This window comes from Lissotriton vulgaris, unplaced genomic scaffold, assembly GCF_964263255.1.
Source record: "Lissotriton vulgaris unplaced genomic scaffold, aLisVul1.2 SCAFFOLD_903, whole genome shotgun sequence".
In the NCBI taxonomy this organism is placed as follows: Eukaryota; Metazoa; Chordata; class Amphibia; order Caudata; family Salamandridae; genus Lissotriton; species Lissotriton vulgaris.
The window spans coordinates 663772-688058 of NW_028247330.1; the positions used below are offsets into that span (position 1 = coordinate 663772).

General features: G+C 46.4%; 1 protein-coding gene across 1 annotated transcript in view; it reads right to left on the minus strand.

Annotated features, from left to right (window-relative positions):
* Positions 1–5679: 5679 nt before the first annotated feature.
* The window catches only part of LOC147665189 (N-acyl-aromatic-L-amino acid amidohydrolase (carboxylate-forming)-like), a 46551-nt gene continuing 27943 nt past the window's right edge, over positions 5680–24287 (minus strand). Inside the window, exon 6 of the mRNA XM_086949687.1 lies at positions 5680–6652. Within this exon, the coding sequence (XP_086805813.1) occupies positions 6455–6652 (198 nt within the window). The 3' untranslated portion in view covers positions 5680–6454. The remainder of the gene's footprint in view (positions 6653–24287) is intronic.

Below are 24287 nucleotides of genomic sequence, written 5' to 3' on the forward strand. Positions count from 1 at the left end.
GCTTCAGTTTCTTCTAAATTATCCTTGAAGAGGCCAAGGGTTGCTTCCCCTAGCCCTACAGACGTTCCTCCTAACAAGACTATAGAAAAGTCTTCTGAGACAAAATCTACAACGTCTGACAAGGAGGTTCCTGCCTTCAGGAAACCTGCGCCGTCGTCAACGACGATTTCGTCGACGATTATCTCAGCGCTGAAGAAGTCTGTGTCTACAGTCTATGTTTCTACATCGACGACGACGGTGTCGACGACAATGGCGTCGTCAGCATTCTCATCGACGACGGCGACAACTCGGGTAAGTCTGTGCCGTCGAGTATCGTCATTACAAGGCCCTCGGCGAAAACCCCGTAGACGACATCGACGACGACATCAGCGTCGACGACGAAGCCGAAAGCGACGACGCTGTCGACGAAGACGCCCTCGTTGACAGGCATACTGTCGTCGAAGTCTCCGACGACGGTGAAGACATCGTCGACGACGAAGACACCTTTGACGAGCGTTCCATCTACGACTGGACCGCCGACGAAGGTAATCTCCACCGACGTCAACGAAGGCCTCGTCGACGAGCGCGCCATCGACGGATACGTTGACGAAAGTACCGTCAACGAAGGTACCGTCGATGAAGCCATCATCGTCGACAATTACAACTCAGCCGTCGACGATACCGTCGATGACGCCATCGTCGACGCCATGGAAACAATCGGACTTGATTTCGCCGTTGTCTGCTCCCAAAAAGAGCTCGTAACAACCCATAACCCCTCATTTAACATCTCCAAGTAGGGTGCAAAAGCTACCCCCGTCGCATATTTTGCAGGACGAAGAATCAGATGAAGAACAGTATGGACAGGCTAACAGTCCTTCGGATCTCATTGTAAAATGTCAAAGCACTGATGAAGAGGGAGATGAGATGATTTATACAGAAGAGGCTGAACATTTGCATGTCCAGACGGAGGTTACACCTATGGTATGCCTTCCAGTGTCTATAGTTTCCGACCTACGGTTCTTGATCCAAGACTATAAAAAGCGCTTTCCTGAACCAACCACTGCCCCTTCAGCGGAAGCAAATCCAGTTACATCTGAACCAACAACAATTTCACGTCCTAGACCATCACCTTTGGTGATCCGTCAGGAAAAATACCAAGTGCACAATGTCCCGTCTTCTGACGACGAAGTTGAAGAACCGGAAGACGGGGAGGTTCGGGACGACCAGTCCGACCATAGGGATGATGAGGACTACATCGCTCCATCTCCGAGCACTCCTGAACCCACTGCCTCGGACTCACCGCCAGTGGACATTGGCGGATTTCACAATTTGGTGGAAAGAGCAGCCATGAGATTCCATACGAAAATGGAATCCCATGAAACAGACTGTTTCTTATATGATTTTAAAGACCTTGTTAAGAAAACAACAAGATCAATACCTATCATTGAACACTTATGGGAGCAGGGAAAACAGCTGATGCAGTCACCAGCCTCGGTCTCCGCAGTAGTTCCACGGCTGGACAAAAAATATAAGGCACCTACAACAGCAGCAGCCTGCCTTACTGGGCATCCCAAACCGGATTCTGTTGTTACCCAGGCAGCACAAAAGAACTCCTGCATCCCCATTGTCAGCTCCACCTGACAAAGAGGGCAGGAAGCTTGACAGTATTGGCAAATGCTTTTTCACCACATCGGCCATGACTGTCAAAGTGGCTAATTCCATTACGCTACTAGGCCGCTACAATAGACAATTGTGAGAAGATATTGCCCCGTATCTAACGGAACTGCCAGATCACTTGAAAGAGGAAGTACAATCGCTCCTTAAGGAAGGCCAAACATCGGCATCAGAAATTATCGATTGTGCCGTAGATGTGGCTATGACCGGCTTCAGACAGCTTGCGAAGGCAGGGGTGGCTTAAGACTACATCCTTTCGCCAGGAGGTCCAAACCAAGGTACTGGACATGCCCTACAATGGCCAACACCTTTTCGGGGAAAAGATCGATGAGGACCTGCAAACTATCAAAAAAGATATGGATACGGCACGAGCGCTGGGCACTTTGCAGTTTAAGACCCAGTCCTTTCGAGGGAGCAGAGGTAGAGGCTAATCCTCCTACCGAGGTTCTTACCAGAGCAAATCATCATATTCCTATAACCAAGGCAGATCGCAATATCAACAGCGACAACAGCAACAAGGTCGTCAGACCTTGTATGGAAGGTCCAACTACAGGGGAAAAAATCAGAGGAAAACCAATGGCGGACGCCAATGACCTTACCCAACAGCCAGTCCATCCACAATTTCATTTTTTCAAACTTGGAGGAAAACTAACACACTTCCTCGACAATTGGAGATCAATTACAACGGATCGGTGGGTGCTCCAATTGATCCAATTCGGACATTCGTTAGAATTCAATTCAATTCCCCCGACTACTCCTCCTCGCAAGCTTCAACACAGGCGTCTACGATTACTCCTTCAAGAGATCTCTTCGATGTTAAAGAAAGGAGCAATAGAGCGAGTACCAGCAGCTCACAGAGGAAAGGGATTCTATTCCCGCTTCTTTCTAATACAAAAGAAAGGGAAGAAATGGAGGCCCATTCTAGACCTCAGGGCACTCAACACATTCTTGAAGAGTCAATCGTTCCGTATGGTGACTATCCAAGAGATCTTGGGGTCGCTAGAGGAAGGAGACTTTATGACGTCCTTAGACCTGCAGGACGCATATTACCACATCCCTATTCACAAAGGCCACAGGAAATGCCTCAGATTCGCAGTGGCAGGTCAGCACTATCAGTTCTGTGTCCTCCCATTCGGCCTAAAGTTGTCCCCAGAATTTTCACCAAGTACCTCTCCCCAGTGGCAGCCTTCCTACGTCAACAAGGACATCAAGTCTTCCCATACCTGGACGACTGGCTGGTAAAAGCACCATCTTTGAAAGGCGCAGTCAAGTCCTCCAGCGCCTGTCTCAATCTTTTTCAACAACTGGGTCTGACGCTCAATCACGAGAAGTCAACCTTACAGCCCTCCCGAGTTCTTACCTTTCTCGGAGCGACGTTGGATACGGAATGTTCCAAAGCATTTCCATTTCAGGACAGGAAGCACAAGCTTATCACCCTGGCCACCCTGACCACCCCATTGCCTCAAGAAAAAATGTGCCGGTCCGTACTTTCAAGTCCCTCCTAGGGATGATGTCCTCATGTATCCTGCTTATTCCACACTGTCGGCTCAGAATGCGCCCTTTGCAGGAAGCCTTGACCAGGCAATGGACTCAGAGCACAGGCTCTTTCAAGGATCGCATTGTGATAACACAGCAAATTTCCAACGCCTTACTATGGTGGAGGTCGTCCAAAAACCTCTCACAAGGACTAACATTTCTACTGCCTGCAGCCCCACACGTGATAACTACGGACGTCTCCCTAGAGGGTTGGGGAGCGGTACTTCAAGAGCTGCAGATCAGCGGCAAGTGGACGGACCAGGAAAAGCAGCTCCATATCAATCTCCCAGAGCTGAGAGCAGTTTTTCTATCTCTGCAGGCTTTCCTACCGAGCATCCAGAACTCCCCAGTGCTTGTCAGGACCGACAACACTACGACAATGCATTACTTGAACAAACAGGGAGGAACGCGTTCGCTCACACTATCTCACGAATCGCAGAAAATCTGGAACTGGCTTGTGCTCCACAGTATCACGCTGACAGCGGAGTATGTCCCAGGCAAGGACAACATCATAGCAGATGCTCTAAGCAGACAGAGATCGCTGTCCCACGAATGGGAGCTAGACCAAGAAGTGCTGGATCACATCTTTTCGGAATGGGGAAGACCGCAGATCGACCTTTTTGCCACCTGGGAGAACGCCAATGCCGCAACTTCGCAAGTTGGCATCCCCAATTGCGGTCTCTCGGAAATGCATTTTCCATCGCATGGCGCAACGTGTTTGCGTACGCATTTCCGCCATTTCCCCTGATACCAAGAGTCCTCCGAAAAATGAAGACAGAACACTGCACCCTGATTCTGATTGCCCCGTTCTGGCCGAGGCAGCATTGGTTCACGGACCTCCATCGCCTCTCAGTCCACCCACCAATCCGTCTGAGCCAACGTCCGTCCCTGCTCACGATGTCCAACGGCCAGGTACAGCACCCGAATCTGAAATCTCTCAGATTATCGGCTTGGCTCCTCAGTACCAAGAGTTCTACCAACTAGACATTCCGCAGGAGTGCAAAGATGTCCTTGCAAAAGCAAGAGCAGAGAGCACAAACAAGACCTACTCGTTAAAGTGGAAACGCTTTTTCATTTGGTGTAAGGACAAAGATATACATCCCTTTCAGGCTACTCCGGAGCAGTTACTACCATATCTGCTACACCTGGCACAGGCGGGACCTGCGCATGCCTCTATTAAAGTAGACTTAGCAGCAATTTCTCGCTTTACAAGAACATCAAAAGGACCCTCTCTCTGGTCACACAGGTTGATAAAACAGTTTCTAAAGGGGCTTTACAGATCTTTTCCTCAGCCACGAAGAATTCCACCAACATGGCATCTCAATGTGGTCCTCAACCAATTGATGAAGCACCCGTTCGAGCCCATTCACAGGGCGGATGTCAAATACATCTCCTGGAAAACAGCCCTTCTCTTGGCACGGACCTCAGCAAGAAGGGTCAGCGAACTACAGGCTCTTTCCATACAACATCCGTTTATGCAGTTCAAGGAAGACAGAGTGATTTTAAGAACTAATCCTCGATTTATCCCTAAAGTCCCTTCGGACTTCCATTTAAACGAACCTCTAGTCCTTCGATCATTCTTCCCAAATCCCAGCACTGCAGCTGAAAAATCCCTGCACTCTCTGGACCTGAAGAGATGTCTTAAGTTTTACCTCGACAAGACAAAACAATTCAGGAAAACGAACCAGCTTTTCATAGCTTTTAGTAAACCAAGAAAAGACATGCCGCTTTCCAAGCAAAGTATTTCAAGGTGGATATCTTCGGCAATTGCCTTTTGCCACGACAAAGCCGGAAGGCCGTTACACTCCAAAGTAAGAGCTCACTCTACAAGAGCTGTGTCCACATCGGCAGCGCTCTTTGCTGGTGTGCCAAATTTGGACATTTGCAGGGCAGCGACCTGGAAGTCGACGAATACCTTCACCAAGAACTACTGCCTGGATACGGAACTGATGCAGGATGCAGCAGAGGGCCAGGCGGTTCTCTGCCATCTATTCGAGTGAGGTGAGCCTTCCTCCTTCCCACCATCCTTCGCTGGTATGCACTTTTATTTACTTATTTATTGTTATTTGCTGATGGCTCTTAGTCGCATGATATTTATTATCTCAGACTGCTGTATACTGTTCCATCACACATGTGCATAATGTATTGCTTGCTACTCTGATTCAGGCATGTGAATCTATGAAAGACACCCATAATACTGGATAAGAAATGTGTTACTTACCTGTAACTGCAGTTATCCAGTATTGGTGTCTTTCATAGATTCACATGCAACCCTCCCACCTCCCCTGGAAGGACTCACTTCTTTCTCTAACAGGTATTACGCCTACCTAGCTTAGTGCGTACGAAAATCTGAGAGACTGAGGCTCCAGACAGGAAGGTTCTAGAGGGAGGTGGTAGCTGATTGGCTACCTTCTAGAGTTTGGTCCTTTTTACAAAAGGACATAGATAGGCTACTAAGGCAAGGCCCTAAGGCCTACTTTTCTCTATGTATGTCTATAGGACATTACTTTTCTATGTACCTGAGACTCCCGTCTCTACGACGGGGAATGATTCAGGCATGTGAATCTATGAAAGACACCAATACTGGATAACTGCAGTTACAGGTAAGTAACACATTTCTTCTTCCTTTCACTTCCTACATGGCTCTTCTCCATTACCTTTCCTTCTGTTTCAAGCCCTCTCCTGTCTCCATTATTCTCCATGCATCTTTCATTTTGTGTGCACATTGTCTTTCTTGTGTCTCCAAGTCCTGAGGGACATAGCCTCTCCTCTTTTGTCCACCTCTTCTTCCTTTATTATGACTCCCTTTCTACCTGTTCTCTCTTCTTAGATTATGCTTCTATCTGTCTGCCTACTCACCTGGTGGTTTATTATATTGTGGTTGGGGGCGAGGGAAGCAGTTTTCAAGCTCCCTATTGTACATCCTAGGTTGCCCAAGCAGCTCTAGACCTGAATGGACGACTGCCCACACCAAGAGTATATTGCAGAACAGTACGTTTTTAGCTCAGACTTTCTTTGGCTTGGCCATCCTCTTTTTCTCCTTCTGCATTTAGTTTGAATCTTTTGAGAACTCTTTTGTAGATCTCCTGGTATTTCTTTTCTCAGGCTCCCTTCATGTGCCTATTAGCAGCTGTTTGTTACTGTGGTTCTGTTCTAGTTCTCTTCATTATGTTTGCGTCTGTGCCCAAAAAGTCCATATGTATTGCACCCCTTAGCAATGTTTCTTAAGGTCCGCAGGCCTCTCCCCTTTGCAGTGGTTCCCAGATTAGTCCAGCTGTGCTTGAAGAGCGGGGACCGAAAACACTTTCTTCTCCATCTTGGCAAAGGCGATGTTCTTCTCATAGTACGCAGCCTCATTGATGAAGGCAGGGTAGATGGTTGAATCACCTTCGTAGACCACCTCTGTCCCATCCAAGGTCTGGAAAATGGGGTCACCGGGGTTCAGGGGATGAAAATCCTTGTCCTGAAAACCAAACATAAAGAGGTTATTTCTTGACAAATCTTCGGCTTAAGGTCAGCCCAAAGAGATTCATAATTGTTGTTGCCAGGAATGCAGCCAGTAGATAAGCAAGTAACAGGAACTGACATCATGCACCAGTTCTAGTATGACTATAATCTCCTGCTTTAATGAAACCATGCTCATTACCTATTCTTACATCACTAATTTATTTAGGGCTGCCAGAGGCTGCAGAGAGACATACTGCATTCCGTTTTTGTGTCTGAAAACAGCCTGTTCTCTGTGAGCTGTCATTCACGTCATGGCGCTGCGGGAGATATCCATTACAACGCAGTCTGTACACTGCGATATGTTTACAACATGGCCATTACAACGCAAGTCCTTACAATGACTTGTGCTGGATGCCGCTATACACTAAGGAATAGTATGATTTACTATTCCAACACCTTCCCTGCTGTTACGTAGGCTTCAGTTGGAATAGTAAATCATACTATTCCTTAGTCCAGCGCCTCTAGTGCAAGTCGTTGTAAGTAACAACTTGTGTTGTAATGACCGCGTTGTAAGCCTATCGCAGTGTAAAGACCACGTTGTAGCATCAAACATTCGGCACTGCACATGGAAATTATGGTAAAGACAAGTTCCACTGTGGGTGGAGCCCTAACTCCAAAAGAGACAACACTTCTGAGGAGTAACATATCCCAGAAACTTTGCAGCCCATCTGACTGGACTTGTGAAGCAAGTTCCATATGAAGGAAAAATACCTGGATGTTCAAGTGGTGAAACCAGGAGCTGCCCTGCACAGGGTTGCTGCATTTAAGACTTTCACCCCTTCAGTTCAGCTACTGCCTCAAATACAGTCATGTGTGCCAATAAATTATTCTGAAATGTTGGCCGTGCGTGTTATGGGCTAAGTGGATAGTATACAATGGTATTTGGACAAAATATCGAGTTGTATGTATCGGGAGACAGAAATGTCAGGAAAAGCATGTAATACCAATGATAGCAAAGCAGAAATATCATTGGATATTGTGTTTTTAGGCAAGTAATATCGTTTTTGATAAAATACTTGTAAAAAATAGTGTTCTTTAATTATTATTTTTTTAGTTCATATCTTAATTTTGTTACCATTGTTTGTGTAATTGTTTTTAATTTGTTAAAATATAGTTTGTAATGTTAAGAGATGCCAATTTTTTTATTTAAGTCCTGATGGCAATTAATAGTGTTGCAGCGGGATGTTGGGTTAGTATGAGAATAGAGTGGGAAGTTAATTAGGTAACTTAATTAATACTTTTTAAGTAAGTATGTGATTGATATTTATAATGTACATTATGTAATACTGATTTATTTTACTTTCATTTTAAGTGGCGGGTTGCTAAGTTTGTAGGGGTATAGTTAAGAAATTACTAAATAACAATCATTTTATTAATGAAAATTTATATTTACATTGTTTATGAATTTTGTAAATTATTTCAAGTAATGTTTATATTAACATTCTTCTATTTACTAAATTAATAGGGCTATTGCAATATGTAATGTGTTGAAAGTAAAGTAGTTTACCTACCGTTGATTAGACTGGAGTGGGAATAGTTAAATGTAACCCCTCCAATGTCCACAGCTTTCCCTACTTTTGCACAGACTGGGGTGGGAATAGACAAGTATAGTCTGCCGAAGTACAGTGTTTTCCCTACTGTTGTACAGACTGGAATGGGAATAGAAAATCTTACCCTGTCAAAGTAAAATGTTTGCCCTACTGTTGCACAGACTGAACCGGGATTAGTAAATATTACCCCTCCGAAGTCCAACACTTTTCCTACTCTTGTGCTGGTTGGAGTGAGAATAGTAAATCTAACCCTGCGAAAATCCAACCCTTTCCCTACTATTATGCTGTTTGGAGTGGGAATGGAAAATGTAACCCCTCTGAAGTCCAACATTTTCCCTACTGTTGCCCTGGTTGCAGTTGGAAAAATAAATCAAATCCCTTAGAAATCCAACACTTGCACTACAGTTGAGTTGTTTGGAGTGGAAATAATATATTTAACCCCCTTTGAAGACCCACAATTTCTCTACTGTTGCCTAGTGGGAATAGTATATCTATTATTCCAGACTCCAATACTTTTCCTAATATTGGTTAAATATGATTTTTATTATTATGTGTTCATAATTGTAATTTTATATTAATTGTTTACATTTGTATTACTTTTTGTAAATGTCTTTTGTTGTTTTACATTTCTTGAATTATTTGTTTAGCAATTTATGTAATGTTTTGGAATTGAATTGTTAATAAATGTGTATGTTTTATATATATATATATATATATATATATAAATATATATATAATCTTCTAATCTTCACATTCCTGAGTCCCACAACAGAAGTCACGGCACCACAACAGTAAGATAATTTACTTTATTTTATTTTAAATACACCATGTGTCAAAAAGTGCAAAATGGACGACCATGTATATATGATCGTTCACTGAAAAAACCATAGGTTATAGACCATATATAGTTAGGGATTAGCATTTAAAAAACCTTATTTTATTTGCACAAAACCATTGAAATTCCATATATAGTTAGTTGCGCTAGTTGCACTAACTAACTATATATCGCGGACCCGCAATCCACTGCTAATGATGTCACATATTACATCATTCATGACATGGTCAGTGACATCACTGATGACATCACTGATGACATCTCAAATGACATCACTGATGACATCACTGATGACAACACCCAGTGACTGTATGTTTCTGTAAAGTTAAAATATGTCTTACATATTGAAGAATGAGTGGATGTATAAGTGTCTGGATGAAGGATTTAGTAGGTGCATGACTGACTGTATGAGAGAATGATTAAATGTGTCTCACTGAGTGCATGGGTTAGTGATTAAAGTGTCTTAATTTGGCAATTATTATTTATGTTGTTCTGTAAACTGCTGCATGTTTAAATCAGTAGCTATATCAGAAACTATATGGGTTATTGAATGGTTGCCCAAGTATTTGTATGGGAGACTGAGTATGTGTGTGGGTGGCTGGGAGGTGTATAAATCTGTGCATAGATGTGTGAGCAGTTGATTCCCTAGGTGTATGGGTTCAAAAGTGCATGTAGAAACAGCTGTATGGACAGTTGACTGTGTGCATGAGTATATTGGTGAGTGAATGGATATCTCAGTGCTACATGTCAAAGTAAGTACATATGTAAAACACACTCCATGTGAGAGTTGACATATATAAATAACTGAACATAAGAGCCAGTGAATGTGAGAGTGGCTGTATGAATCATTGTGAACTTGTATCAAGGATTGTATAAGAGAGTAAATATGTGTTAGTATATATTTGAATAAGTAAGGTGTGTATAACTGTATAGTTGAGGAAATGGAGATGTGATTGATTCTTTGCATGACTGACTAGGTGTGTGAGTAACTCCATGGATGTGTGACAGTCTGTGAGTGCCTGTTTACACTGAGTGTATCTAAGGTTATATTAGAGTCTGAAGATGTATTATCACATAAATGATATCATCAGTGATGTAATCAGTAATGTCAAATGAGATGTCAGTGATGTCATCAGTGATGTCATTTGAGATGTCATCAGTGATGTCATCAGTGATGTCATTTGAGATGTCATCAGTGATGTCATCAGTGATGTCACTGACCATGTCATGAATGATGTAATATGTGACATCATTAGCAGTGGATTGCGGGTCCGCGATATATAGTTAGTGCAACTAACTATATATGGAATTTCAATGGTTTTGTGCAAATAAAATAAGGTTTTTTAAATGCTAATCCCTAACTATATATGGTCTATAACCTATGGTTTTTTCAGTGAATTTTCAAGGTTTTGTAAATGCAAATTCCTAACTATATATGGTCTATAACCTATGTTTTTTTCTGTGAATTTCATTGGTTTTTTAAAAGCTAATATCTATAGCTGTAAAATATATTCTTTATTAAGTGACGTATCACGTAGCCCGTGAGACGCCTCATGATGCATCGCATAACAGTGACGTATCGTCTCTGCAGCGCAAACCAAACCCAAAACGTAAGCGCGCCAGAACACGCTTAAAGATATATATATATTTTTTTAACCTTAATTAGACAAAATCCACACGTGCACATATCACAAACGTTCAAAAAACACAATATGTCGGACTCCCGTTACGCTGCCGGTTAGCTGCCCAGTTAACGTACCAGGAAGCACCTTTACCACGAAAAATCGCAATTTTTTTTTTTTTTTGCCCCGCAGGGAACTTTAATAGCCCCCTCATCAATCCTAGGGGTTCAGGAGGGGTCTGCCTTACCCCTTTCATTCATTTACACCTTTTTTTTTTCCACCTCTTGTCTCTCGATCCCACAGAGAGACAAGATGGCGGCCGCTCCAGACTGTTTACAATGATAACAGCCAATCAGCTTCTCCTCAGACTCCCGTTACACTGCCGGTTAGCTTCCCGGTTAGCTGCCCGGTTCGCGTACCAAGACGCGTCTCTACGGCGAAAAAATCCGATTTTTTTTTTTTGGCCCAGCGTGGCTTTATAATATCCCCCTCATCAATCCTAGGCGGTCAGAAGGGGTCTACCTTGCCCTCTTTCCTTCATTTCCCCCTTTGTTTTGGCCTCCTCTTGTCTCTCGATCCTACCGAGAGACAAGATGGCGGCCGCTCCGGAATGTTTACAATGTTGACAGCCAATCAGCTACTCCTCAGACTCCCGTTACACTGCCGGTTAGCTTCCCGGTTAGCTGCCCGGTTAGCTGCCCGGTTCGCGTACCGGGGCGCGTCTCTACGGCGAAAAAATCGGAATTTTTTTTTATTGGGGCCCCGCGTGGCTCTATAATATCCCCCTCATCAATCCTAGGGAGTCAGAAGGGGTCTACCTTGCCCCCTTTCCTTCATTTCCCCCTTTGTTTTGGCATCCTCTTGTCTCTCGATCCTACCGAGAGACAAGATGGCGGCCGCTCCGGACTGTTTAAAATGTTGACAGACACCGGAGAGCCAATCAGCTTCGCATCGCAAAGTTCCGTTACGCGAAAAGTACGCGAACCGGAGCGCTGCCCGGAGCGCTGTTACAGATATATATCTTATTTTAAACGTTAATTTCTCAAAATCCACTGAAGCACATATATTGAGACCTAGCAAAGGCACATCGGGCTAACAGTCCCTACAATTTTGCCAAGTTTCGTGCAAATCCATTCAGCCGTTCGAGCTAAAAGTGAGGCCAACCGCCCTATGGAAAAATGAATGGGAAAAACGCGTTTTGGGACCCCCCTTTTTTCTCGGCCCCCCCCCTTGACGACCCCCCCCCAAAATTTTCAGGGGCTGCTCAGAAACAAAATGTGCCATTTTCCTGAAAATTTCAGCCAATTCCGTCCACAAACGCCAAAGTTATTAGGCATAGAATTTTCAAAAGTTCCATAGAGAAAAAATCCTAACTATATATACCTACTGGCTATCGCCAGTAGGTAATATATATATATATATATATATATATATATATATACTAGCAGCCCGTCAAGACCTTGTCCGGGAGCAACAGGCAGCTTCCCCGACCCCGCCCGCCCTGACATTGTCCATCAGGCCGTTCCCCCCGCCCGACCCACGTACCCGGGGTTATAGCTTTGAGGCTCCCTGTATCTAAAAGCGTAAGTATCTACACAGGAAACGTGTTATTGCTTTAACATATGTGTTTTTACATATTTACCTAAGGAAGGAAAATTACAGTCAGGGGAGTTCATGGACGTAGCAAAAAGGCTGTTTGGTACATGATTTCAAAGCTATCAACATACTCTCCCAATTTAGGGCAATGCAAATGCTTCGATCCTTCACGTTCTTCCCTATGTAAGGGCTCCTTCTCGGCTTCCAAACATTGCACAGCTATTGACTGCCATCTTGTGGTGGAAGGAGGGTTGCTGCGTTTTACAATTCATGGGTTTCTTTCGGTGAGCCAATAACCGCGCTAAAGTCAAGTCAAGTCAAGTCAGAGAATTTATATAGCGCACTACATACCCAGAGGGTCTCAAGGCGCTTAGGAAGGGGAGGACGATTACTTGTCAAATATCCACGTTTTAAGTTGCTTTCTGAATGCTAGGTGGTTCTGGGTAAGGCGAAGGTAAGCGGGGAGTGAGTTCCAAGTTTTAGCAGCCAGGTATGAGAAGGATCTGCCTCCCATGGTGGTCTTGTTGATGCGAGGTACCGTGGCGAGGGCTTGGCTGGAAGATCGTAGTTGGCGGGAGGGGGTGTAGAAGGACAGTCGTGAGTTGAGGCATTCTGGTCCGATGTCGTAGAGTGATTTGTGTGCGTGGGTTAGCAGTCGGAAAGTGATCCTCTTATTGACGGGTAGCCAATGGAGGTCTTTAAGGTGACCAGAAATGTGTTCGTTGCGTGGGATGTCTAATATGATCCTGGCTGAGGCGTTTTGGATTCGTTGGAGTTTCCTCTGGAGTTTAGCGGTAGTGCCTGCGTAGAGGGTGTTTCCGTAGTCCAGTCGGCTCGTGACCAGAGCATGGGTGACTGTTTTCCTTGTTTCGGTGGGGATCCAGCGAAATGTTTTTCTGAGCATGCGAAGAATGTTGAAGCAAGAAGAGGATACGGCGCTGACTTGTCTGTTCATTGAGAGTGAAGAATCCAGGATGACTCCTAGGTTCCGTGCGTGGTCTGTCGGGATGGGTGCTTTTCCGAGGGCTTCCGGCCACCAGGAGTCGTCCCATGCAGAGGGGGATGTACCTAAGATGAGGGCTTCTGTTTTGTCTGAGTTCAGTTTCAGACGGCTTTGTTTCATCCATTCGGCAACTTCTTTCATTCCTTCGTGTAGGTTAGTTTTGGCGGTGCTGGGGTCATTGGTGAGAGGTTTTTTGCCCTGTTTCGACTGTGTGGAAAGGCCAAGTACACACTGCTCCGGTGAATTATGAACTTCGCAACCAGTGATGGTAGTGAGTGCAGTTGTGCTCCATTTCCATAACAAACGCGAACCACAGGCCACATCATGGGAGTGGTATCAGACTCCGTAGCATTACATGGAGGGCAGTTAGGGGAGGCTCCATGATACATCCGGTCATTTTCTGAGGCACAAAACACCCTCTATTTAATATTATAAACTGAATACGTGTATATTTTGTGCGTTGCACGATACTTTATGTGGACTTATCAGGATGTTTTCTATTATGATTCGTGCCTGTATAAATCGGCTTCCCATTGTGTGCGAAGCTTACCCGCTTGGAGTATTCCCCCGCCTGCCCCGACCCTAGCTGCCTTACCTTTGCCGCCACTCCTGCGCTCCTCGCTGCTCCTCCCCCGCGCCATGTCCTCCGCTCCTGGGACGCTGCTCCTCCCCTGCTCCTGACGTGACGACGCACGTCGCGGCCGGCGCTACTTTGGGGGGACTACTTTTTTATTTTATTTAACTTTTTAAATACCGTTTATTTTGTTAATTTTTATAGTCTATAACCATCTACACACCCTGCCGATTTCAACGGTGTATCGGGTGTGTAGATTGGTGCTCTGGTTCTCGAGTTTACCCGCCTCAAAGCCTGAAAGTTACTACTTTATTATAGTAGTATAGATATATATATATATATATATCACTGCTCCGAACCACACCAAAAGCGAGTCACTCTTCAAAAGCGGGTGCTGCAACACGGTGGTGTACCGTGTAACATAACAAGGCTCAACTCCTTTTCAATTTCCGCGAAAAGAAAGGCAGCACTCCCGGGATTTCAGCACAGGTGAGTATTTTATTTGTTGTTGTAATCAAAAACGTTAAGTATTTTTTTGTACACTTACAAATGGCGCTTCCAAAATGATGTATGGTTGTCCTTTGTTTGTGTTCTTGCCTGTTTGGTCCAGAAACTGGTTTAAAAATGGCGCCACGCATAGCGTAATTGTTTGACACCGAGGAAGGGAGTTTTTTTTATATATATATGTTTTAATGTATTATTTATTGTAGTAAATGTAATGAATTAAACAAAAAACTTAATGCAATGTGAGACATATTTTTAATAATTGTGTTACATTTTATATATATATATATATATATATATACACACACACACACAAATGAGTGTTTATATAAATATATATCAATCAAACAGGATTTGTAAAGTGCAGCTGCTTCACTAGTGAGGATCTTGAGGCACTGTGGGATTATGCTGCCTGTACTTATTGGTTGAACATCCAGGTGTTGAGGTCCTTCCTGAACTGCTGGAGCGATGGTGAGGCTCTGAGGTGTAGGGTGTTCAAGGTCTTAGCCGCCAGGTACGAGAAGAAGCCGCCTCCGCCGTTCGCCCGGCAGATTTGTTGGGTGGCTGCTAGGGAGAGGGATCCGGAACGAAGCTCCCTGGTGGGTTGGTGAAAGTTCACTCGTTTGTTGAGCTACGTCGGTCCTTCGTTGTATAGTGCTTTGTAAGCGTGGGTGAGCAGCTTGACCCAGCATCTCTATGCGACTGGTAGCCAATGGAGTTTCAATAGGTGAGAGGTGATGTGTGTCTGTCTGGGGAGGTCGAGGATGAGTCTGGATGCTCTGCATTTTTCTCATGAGTTGGGCAGTGATTCCTATGTAGAGTTAGTTGCCGTAGTCGAGTCTGCTGGTGATGAGAGCTTGTGTGCTGGTTCACCTATTGCTGGGTGAGTCAGAAGGTGAAAAAGCGAACGGAGGAGACTGCACTGACCTGCTTCATGGATAACTGGCTGTTGAGGATGGTGCCTATGTTGCTGGGGCACTCGTGGGTTTGAGGGTAGGGCCCTGCTCGGATGACCCCATTTGTTGTTCAAGAGGGGTGTCCTTGCCTCTCCTGAAGATGAGTACTTCTGCCTTGTCTGTGTTGAGTTTGAGAGTGTTGTTGTTAATCCAGATGGCCACATCCTTCATGAATCTTTGAAACTTGTCTTGGATGGCCGTTTGTTAGAGAGAGGATGAGTTGGGTGTCATAGGTAAGATGATGTTCAGTCTGTGGCTTCTAATGATGTTAGCTAGCGGTGTCATGTATGTGTTGAAGAGGGTTGAGCTGCGGGAAGGTCCTTGAGGTACCCTGCAGGTGATATTCTTAGGGTGCATTGAGTAGGGTGGAGGATGATTTTCTGCATTTTTCCTGTGAGGTATGATGCGATCCACTTGAGGGCTGCTCCTAGGATTCCGATCTGATGGAGTCTGTTGTTCAGTGTGTGTGGTGGGATATGGTTTCGAAAGCTGCTGAAAGGTTGATGAGGATGAGGGCTTCTGTTTTTCCGTGGTCTCTCAGTATTCTGATGTCATCAGTGGCTGCGACTAGGGCGGTCTCAGTGATGTGGTTTGCTCTGAAGCAGGCTTGGGAGGGGTCCAGCAGGTTGTGGTTCTCCAGATGTCTGGTTAGCTGGATGTTGATAGCTTTTTCAATTACCTTGGCCAGGAAGGAGAGCAGAGAGTTGGGTTGGTAGTTCTTGAGATCTCCTGGGTTGGCGGGTTGGTTCTTCAGCAACGGATTCACATATGCATGTTTCCATTTCTTGGGGAAGTGGCCCTTGGTAATCGAGGAGTTCAAGACCTTGGTGAGTTCTTTTCCGATGGGTTGATTGCAGAGGGTGAAAATGTGTTGGGGGAAGGGGTCTACTTGGGTTCCGTAGTGGATGGATCTCATGATGAATGCCGTTTCTTTCTAGGTAAGGGTGTTCCACGAGGTGAGCTGGTCATAGTGGACGTCGGTCGATGTGAGGAGGTTGGTGTTGCCCTCGGCGGGGGTTGGAGTGAGAAGACTTCATAGATGGTGCAGATTTTGTTGTGAAAAAAGTCTAATAGGGTGTCACAGATAGCTTGTGAAGGTGATGATGTTTTGGCTGCCGAGGGGTAATGTAGTATTGAATACTATTGAGATTTATTTAATTAACATTATATTAATTGTAAGTTTTAAAATGTACTACTTTATATATATTAGGAACTCTATTTGTGTATGTTTTTTAACAATATTAGTGTGAAATGACTTTTTTTCTCCATATTTTTGTACTTACCATAATAAGAATAGGGAGACAATTTTTTAGACACTATATTTGTGTTCCATGATATTTTTGATTTCAAGAGTGGGTCAGCGATCCTATGCAACTAGACTGGAGCGCTCTGGGATCTAGTTTGCTCCCTCAAATGTTCTAGTGGTGCACGAGATTCAAATTTCTAGGTGGCCGGCTACAAACTGCCACTAAATTTAGATGCAGGATGTCGCTGTGAGACAATGTCAATTCACCTTTCCAGTTGGACCTAGCTCTAACCGCCTGGATAAACTGATTGTACTAGATACAAAACCTTATTGCTACAAGTCACTCTGCTTTGTGAATCTCAAGAAACGTCAAGGCTTATTACCCGCAAGCCTCCAGGATGAGCCAGTATTATTTGGCCAATTAAATGGTTCCCTTAGTATGCTTTTCTTAACACCTTCCATGTGTCGGACAGCCGTCTGACGTCACGTTAGGTGTGTGCGCCGGACGACTGGGGCCGTCCGACTTGTGCATGCGTAAAATCCACCCGCACAGCAGGGAAATTTGCGCCGCAACGCATGGGTAAATATGCTCTCCACATCACTGGAGTCAAGCCATCCAGGCTGAAGAAGGCTGATAGCCAGAAACCGGTCCTTAGATGCTTGATTCCGGTCTGGGAAAGACGTGGCTTGGTAGTTCGGGCTGGACTGTTCCCATGAGGCACAGGGTCAAGGCTGATTTGCATACAGCCATTGTCTGACCTAGGGTGGTGTGGAGTGCAAAAAACGATGGATTTTGGCCCAGATCTTTGTACTGGGGTGAATGTAAGACATTGTTCTGCATTCTTTCCATCAACTGTGTTTTTTGCAATTTCCAAACCAGCCCAGCGGTGATGACGGTCCGTATACATCTGGTGAGTGTACCACCACTTATGTTTTGGACCGGACCAAAGTGTAACCAGTTCCTTACAGGCTGCATGAATGTTCCCTGAATACAGGAATCAATGCCATTATGGGTTACACCTGTTCAATAAACCTCACAGCTGTGACTGATGCGCTGACCACATGACTCTCACCAGAATCTGCCTGCGCTGAAGTGTGACTACAAGGAACATTGCATATCAAATACAATCCGAATAGTCTGCACTGCCAGGCAGCCACTTGGCCAAATACATAGATCCAGGCATGCCGGTTGTGAGAAGTTGGCCTGGTATATAATGCTCACTAGTTCTAGTGACCACTTTGTACCATGCCAAGCAACCCTTATGATGATTGGTTGTAATTCAACCTTGTAGACCAGTTATCCTAGTGGTAACGTGGACAAAGCAGTCTTAGGCTAAACTCTGAAAGGCATGTGAAGCCAGCTGTATTACCATACACAACCCCCTTGAATACCAAATGAAAGGACACCACACAGATATATATTGAAAATATATTTTGATTTATTAACTATAAAATCCCCTGGACTCTTTATGAGCACAGAAGCACAAGTGTTAAATCACAAGACAGTTTAAAATACACAAAAGTTGCACAATATGGATGAGCCCTAGGGGCCACCTAACCCATATACTAAGAAAGTGGTATAAGAGGTACCAATCAGAACGGAAACAGGCCTAGGGCCTCGGGAATCGCTGGAGCTATTCGAGACTAGCAGTGACTAAGTCGGGAAAGGCTCGCGGGACTCGGGTGCAGTGTTTAAAGTGCACGCACTCACCAGTGTAAAGTCTATGGTGCGTAAAAAGTACAAAGTTAGTTAGTTCGGAACCTTCCGAGTGACCTAGAACGCTGAAACTTAAGACACAGGCCCTTGAGATGTGTACCAGTGTAGGAACACCGGCGGAGCTGAGTTACCTCACCCACAGGAAGCGGGTGCACAGGGTCCAAGTAGTGTCGGGTTTCGTCGCGCTGGTCTATGGTGCTTGGAGCTGAAGATGCTGCAGGCGGCTCGATGTGAAGAGTTCCGGTGGATCCAAGGATGGATCTGAAGTTGTGAAGACCTGAAAGCAGAGGGGACAATGTTCAAAGTCACTAGCCAGTGACTACCGTGGAACCAGATTGGAACCAGGCAATGTCGGGTGCAAACAGGCGTTGGGGTGTAGCTTCTCTCTGCAGCCACGTGGACACCGGGGGTCGAGGACGTCCAGGAGTCGGTCACGAGCTGTCCCACGCAGGCTTCTCACTGTTGGCGGTGTCGGAAACTTGATCGGAGCAAACAGGCCTTGGCTAATGCAAGCCATGCAGGAATCGAAAGATGCTTAACACTCGGACCAGCAAGGTCAGAGCGAGTGCTCCTTTTCACAGGAGCTTGGGCAAGTCTGGAGCAACCAGACCCGCAGTGTAGTTCGTCGGTTTCGTCGCCAAGATGGCCGCTGACCACGTGGCTAGTGGCCGGGATGGCGCGTCGAGTGGCACAATGCAAAAGGGCCCCACGCAGAACGTGGAGATGCTGGAGGGCTCTTCTTCGGTGCAAGGGCTGCTCGGTGGTGGGGTTCTCAGTCCCCAAAGCACAACGTCGAGGGTGCCTCGGTTGCTGCGCAGTCAGCTTTTTGAGTGTTTTCCAAGGGGTCCGGTCCCACTTCTCTCGGTGCCTCCACGGGTCCCTTCTTTGCAGGGACTGTGGATTGGGCTGTGAGAGGTTTGGGAGTCTGGGTCTTGTCAGGCTCTGGGCTCGGGCTCCGGCGGGAGGCGGCGGCAAAGCAGACGTCGAGTTGCTGGTTGGTGCCTGTGTTCACAGGGTGGCCTCCTAGGCCACAAGGGAGATTCTCTTCAGTCTTCTGTGCAGCAGAATGTCGAAGTCCAGTCGTCTTCTTCGTGTAAAGTTGATTCAGGATGATCTGCTGTGCAATGGCACTGCTCCCACTCTTATTCCCAATCTGAGGGGTGGATCACCTACTAGGTCCTTCCTCTGGGAGGAACCAGGAAGGGGGGCGGTTACACCCCCTTTCCTTTGTCCAGCTCCTCGCCAGGCCTGGGTCTGGAAAGTCCCAGGACCGGTTTGGACTGGCTTATGCACGGGGACACCTTGTGTGCCCCGGGCATGTCTGATTCTATTCATCGCTGTCCTACCCAATACACAAAACCCTGTCTTGGGTGGTGCTCACACCTCCCAAGGCAGGAAACCCTTTGTCCAAGCCTCTCTCGCTGGAAGGACTCCCAGGAGCAGGAGGTCAGACTCGTGTCTGTGGTGGCAGCATCCATTTTGTGATGCTGAGGCTCGGGTTAACTTTAACCGGGGTTAAGGCTACACACATGTCGTGTCCCTCTAGAAGGGTGGAATGCTATCCCCGTCGACAGAACTGTCGAGGGGATAGTATTCCAATTCGTATGACACCTTACTCGACATGTTTTGATAAAGCCAAACCAAAGATAGCATTTAACCGCGAGGATTATAATGCACTTAAGAGTATATGGTATGGCAATATCCCGGAACAGCTTAGGGAGTGGTTCCCGACAGCTGCAGACAGGCTCAGCTCATGCTAGAGCACCATCTCACATATTTCCAAGCACTCTGCCCCCAGGATTGAAGAGGCCTTCCATAGGAGTGGCTGATAGGAACATATGTGTCCAGCTTAAGGTTAGATATAGGGATACTATATCTAAGTAAGAGGTGATTACACCAACTTACCCCAGCTGAGTGATCAGCCAGTTGTGTGAAATATGGAGGCCAGGCCAGGGGTGGCACAATACATGCTGCAGCCCCTGGTAGGCCTTGTAAACACCTATGCCCTGGGTACCTAGGGTACACTGTTACAGGGGCCAATAAGGTGAACCAGTTCCAATTCGTAATGCACCTAAAGTGCATTGGCAGTAATTTAGAGAGAGGACAGCAGGCTGTGGGTCTGATTAGCAGGCCCACAGCCACATTAAGTCATAAACCAGTGAAGCAAAAAGCAAAAAATTGGGGTGACCATAGGATAGCAGACCCTACTCTCCTACACAACCTTCCCCCCAAACGCAGGGACATTAGACTAACCTTGACCAGTTGTGTCTTCATGTTCAAAGTGGAAGTACCCGGAGAGACCATCTGCGTTGCCATGGTCAGTCCCTGGGCGGTGCTCCACTGTAAAGTCCATCCCCTGTAGGGAAATGGACCACCTGAGTAGTTTGGGGTTTTCACCCTTCATCTGATTAAGCCATAGGAGGGGCTTATGGTCGGTCTGAATCTTGAAGTGAGTGCCAAATAAGTATGGTCTCAACTTCTTCAGGGCCCACACCACAGCAAAGGCCTCCCTCTCAATAGCTGACCAACGTTTCTCTCTGGGGGTCAGCCTTTTGCTAATAAAAGCAATGGGCTGGTCCTGGCCATCTACATTAGGCTGTGAAAGCACTGCTCCCACTCCCAACTCAGAAGCATCTGTTTGGACAATTCTATTCTATTATTCTATTTAAATTATTTATAACGCGCACTATCACCATCGGTTTCTTGGCGCTCAATTGACATATGGCGATGATCCAGGGTGGGGGATTAATCATAAGCAGCTTGGAAGAGCAGGGTTTTTAGAAGTGTACGGAAACAGTCGTACTTTGGGCAGAGACGGAGAGAGGAAGGTAGGGAGTTCCAGGTGGAGGGAGCCAAGACAGAAAAGCTCAGGCCACCGTGCTTTTTCTTTTAAATCTGGGGACCTCGAGGAGGTTTAGTGATGCTGAGCGAAGGGCTCTGGGAGGAATGTGACGGGACAAGGCCGAAGAGATGAACCTGGGAGCTGCGTCCGATAGGGCCTTAAAGGTAGTGCATGCCAGTTTGAAAGTGCAGCGTTTGGAAACAGGGAGCCAATGCAGACTACGGAGGAGGGGAGTGACGTGCTGGTGTTTGGGCTGGCAGAAAATCAGGCGAGTAGCCTGATTCTGCACCAGCTGAAGTCGGTGGAGGTGACATGCAGGAATTCCTGCGTATAGAATGTTGGCGTAATCGAGCCTGGAGGTGATGAGCGCAATGACAACCTGGGTCAGGGCCTCTTTGGTAAGAAACCTGCTGATCTTGCGGATCCGCCTGAGGTGGAAGAAACAGGCAGAGGTAACCGCGTTGATATGTGGTCTCATTGATAGATCTTCGGAAATGATCACCCCCAGGCTTTTGACTGAGCTCACAGGAGTGGGAGCAGTCCCCAGAGATGTAGGCCAGAAGGAGGCATTCCATGGGTGATTGGGGCCGCCTACCAAGACGAGCTCGGTCTTGGTGGGGTTCAGCTTTAAATGGCTGTGGTACATCCACTCTGCAATGGTCAGCATGGTGGACTGGAAATTGATACGGGAGGAGGGGAGGGAGTCTATGGGAAAAATTAACTGAAGGTCGTCCGCATAATTAAAGATTGTGACCGGGGAGTTGCGGAGGGAGGCTAATAGTGGTTGGAGATACAAATTAAAGAGGAGAGGGGATAGTGCAGAGCCCTGTGGGACACCGCAGGGAAGGGAAGTGTAGGGTGCGGAAAAAGTGGAAAGGTGGACGGACTGTGAGCGCTGGTGAAGGAAAGATCTGAGCCAGTCAAGGGCCACTCCCTGAATGCCGGCGTTGTGGACACGGTCGATCAAGATGGTATGATCGACCGTGTCAAATGCCGCCGAGAGATCTAATAGGACAAGGGCTTGAGAGGTGTTTTTGTCAGCTCCTTTCCTGAGGGTGTCCATGACTGCTACTATGACCGCCTCGGTGGAGTGGAGGGGTCTAAATCCCGCTTGTTGAGGATCTAAGAAAGATGATTTCTCTATGAAAGAGCTCAAGCAGCGGGTAACGTAGGTCTCCAAGATCTTTCCTAGGTAGGGGAGTAGGGAAATGGGTCTGTAGTTACTGAGTATTGTAGGGTCTGCATTGGGCTTCTTTAAGATTGGTAAGACTGCAGCTTGCTTAAAGGAGGATGGGACCTCCCCGGTAGCAAGGGAGTTGTTAAGTAATGCTAGCGGGGGGCCTGGGCATGCAAGAAAGGCTCCTTTCAGGACCTGCGGAGGACAGCAATCATTGGGGGATCCCGAGCTGACTTTATGAAGGAGTGACGAAAACTCTTGTAGAGATATAGGTGGGAATTCAGTCAAGATACTAATGTTTGTAGGGGGAAGAGGAGGAGGAGGAGTAGGAGATGCCGGGGTTGGGATATTATGTTTTATTGTTGTGATTTTTTCTATGAAATAAGAACTGAGCGAATCACAGAGGATTTGGGTCGGGTGAGGTTGGGAGGTGACTCTGTCGGGTAGGGAGAGCTCGTTTACAATTGAGAAGATATCTTTCGTTTTGTTATTTGAATTCAAAATTTTTTGTGAAAAATATGCCGTCTTGGCTCCCAAGATAGATTGTTTGTAAGATTTTAAGGTCTCAATGTAAACAAGTTTGAGCTGAGGATCGTAATGGCGACGCCAGCGGCGTTCAGTTTGCCGCAAGGCGAGTTTGTCCGCTTTAAGTTGGTCCGTAAACCAACGTTGAGCGTCGTGAGGGCGCATAGCTTTAATTGTTTTAAGGGGGGCAGCTTTGTCGCTAGCCTGACGCAGCCATTCGTCAAGTTTTTCAGCCTGATTCTCTAATGAGGACAGCGGCGTGGGTGCAGTGGAAGCCAATGAGTCGTGGAAATCAGGCAGATTGACCCTTTTCCAATTGCGAGCCATCTTATTTTTAGTACGAGGGGGAGGACACAAAGTGTACAGATGTAAGTGAAAAGAAATGAAGTAGTGGTCGGACCAGGAACACGGGAGGACTGAAGGAGGTGAGATGTCGAGGTTTGATGTCCAGACTTGGTCAAGGATATGACCTTTCAGATGGGTAGGGGTGTGAATATGTTGGGAGAGGTTCATACCTTTGAGAAGGTCAGTGAATTCCACCGATAAATGGCTTTCGTGGACATCAGATGGCCAGTAATTGAAATCGCCGATAACCACGATATTAGCGTGGTTGATTGCCAGTTGAGCAATAGAGTCGCTGAAAAGTTGGGGAAAGAGAGGCATAGGATCAGGGGGTCTATATACGAGGACACAGATAAAAGACGATTTAGGGGAAGTGAATTTTAGTGCCAAGTGTTCTGTAGGGATAGGGGTCATCGTGATCTCGGAGAAGGTATGTTTAGAGCGAATGATAGCCGCCACTCCGCCACCAGTCTTCCCAACGGGCCGGTTGGCGTGCATAATGTAGTATCCCGTAGGGATTGCTGCAAGAATGTCGGGGGCTGAGTCTTCAGTGATCCAAGTTTCTGTTAAGAGAAGGATATCAATAGAGCTTTGATGCAGTAATTGGAAGATCTCAAGCTGATGTCGAATGAGGGAACGGGTGTTAAGGTAGTAGATCGATAGAGAGGTGGAGATCTGAGGAGCTAAGGGGGAAGGGTCGTGGAGATCGCCCAGTGCCAGAAAGTCAGATGGGACGAGAATGCCACATGTCTGAGCCGCTTTAACAGCACGGGCAGGAATGGGACCTGAGCAATTAAGTTTCAGGAGATCTGCGGAGGAATAAGAGTAGAATTGGGCATAACGACAGGGCCCTGGGCCTGGTCGGCCGCGGACGGGCGCAGACGGGCTTGACTTGTGCGCGACTTCGGCGCAAAGTCGGCGCTCCCGCTGCGCTCGTCCGCTGCGCTTCCTCCATGCCGCCATTAAGTACTAAAGGGGAGGGAGCACTAGACCGCTAACCTGCGAGGATTCTGTGCAGGGTGGAAGTGGTGTCACTAACAGGAAGTGACGCTCCTCGAACTGACCCTCCGCACAAACGGCACAAGCCGGGGCGGAACGGGGC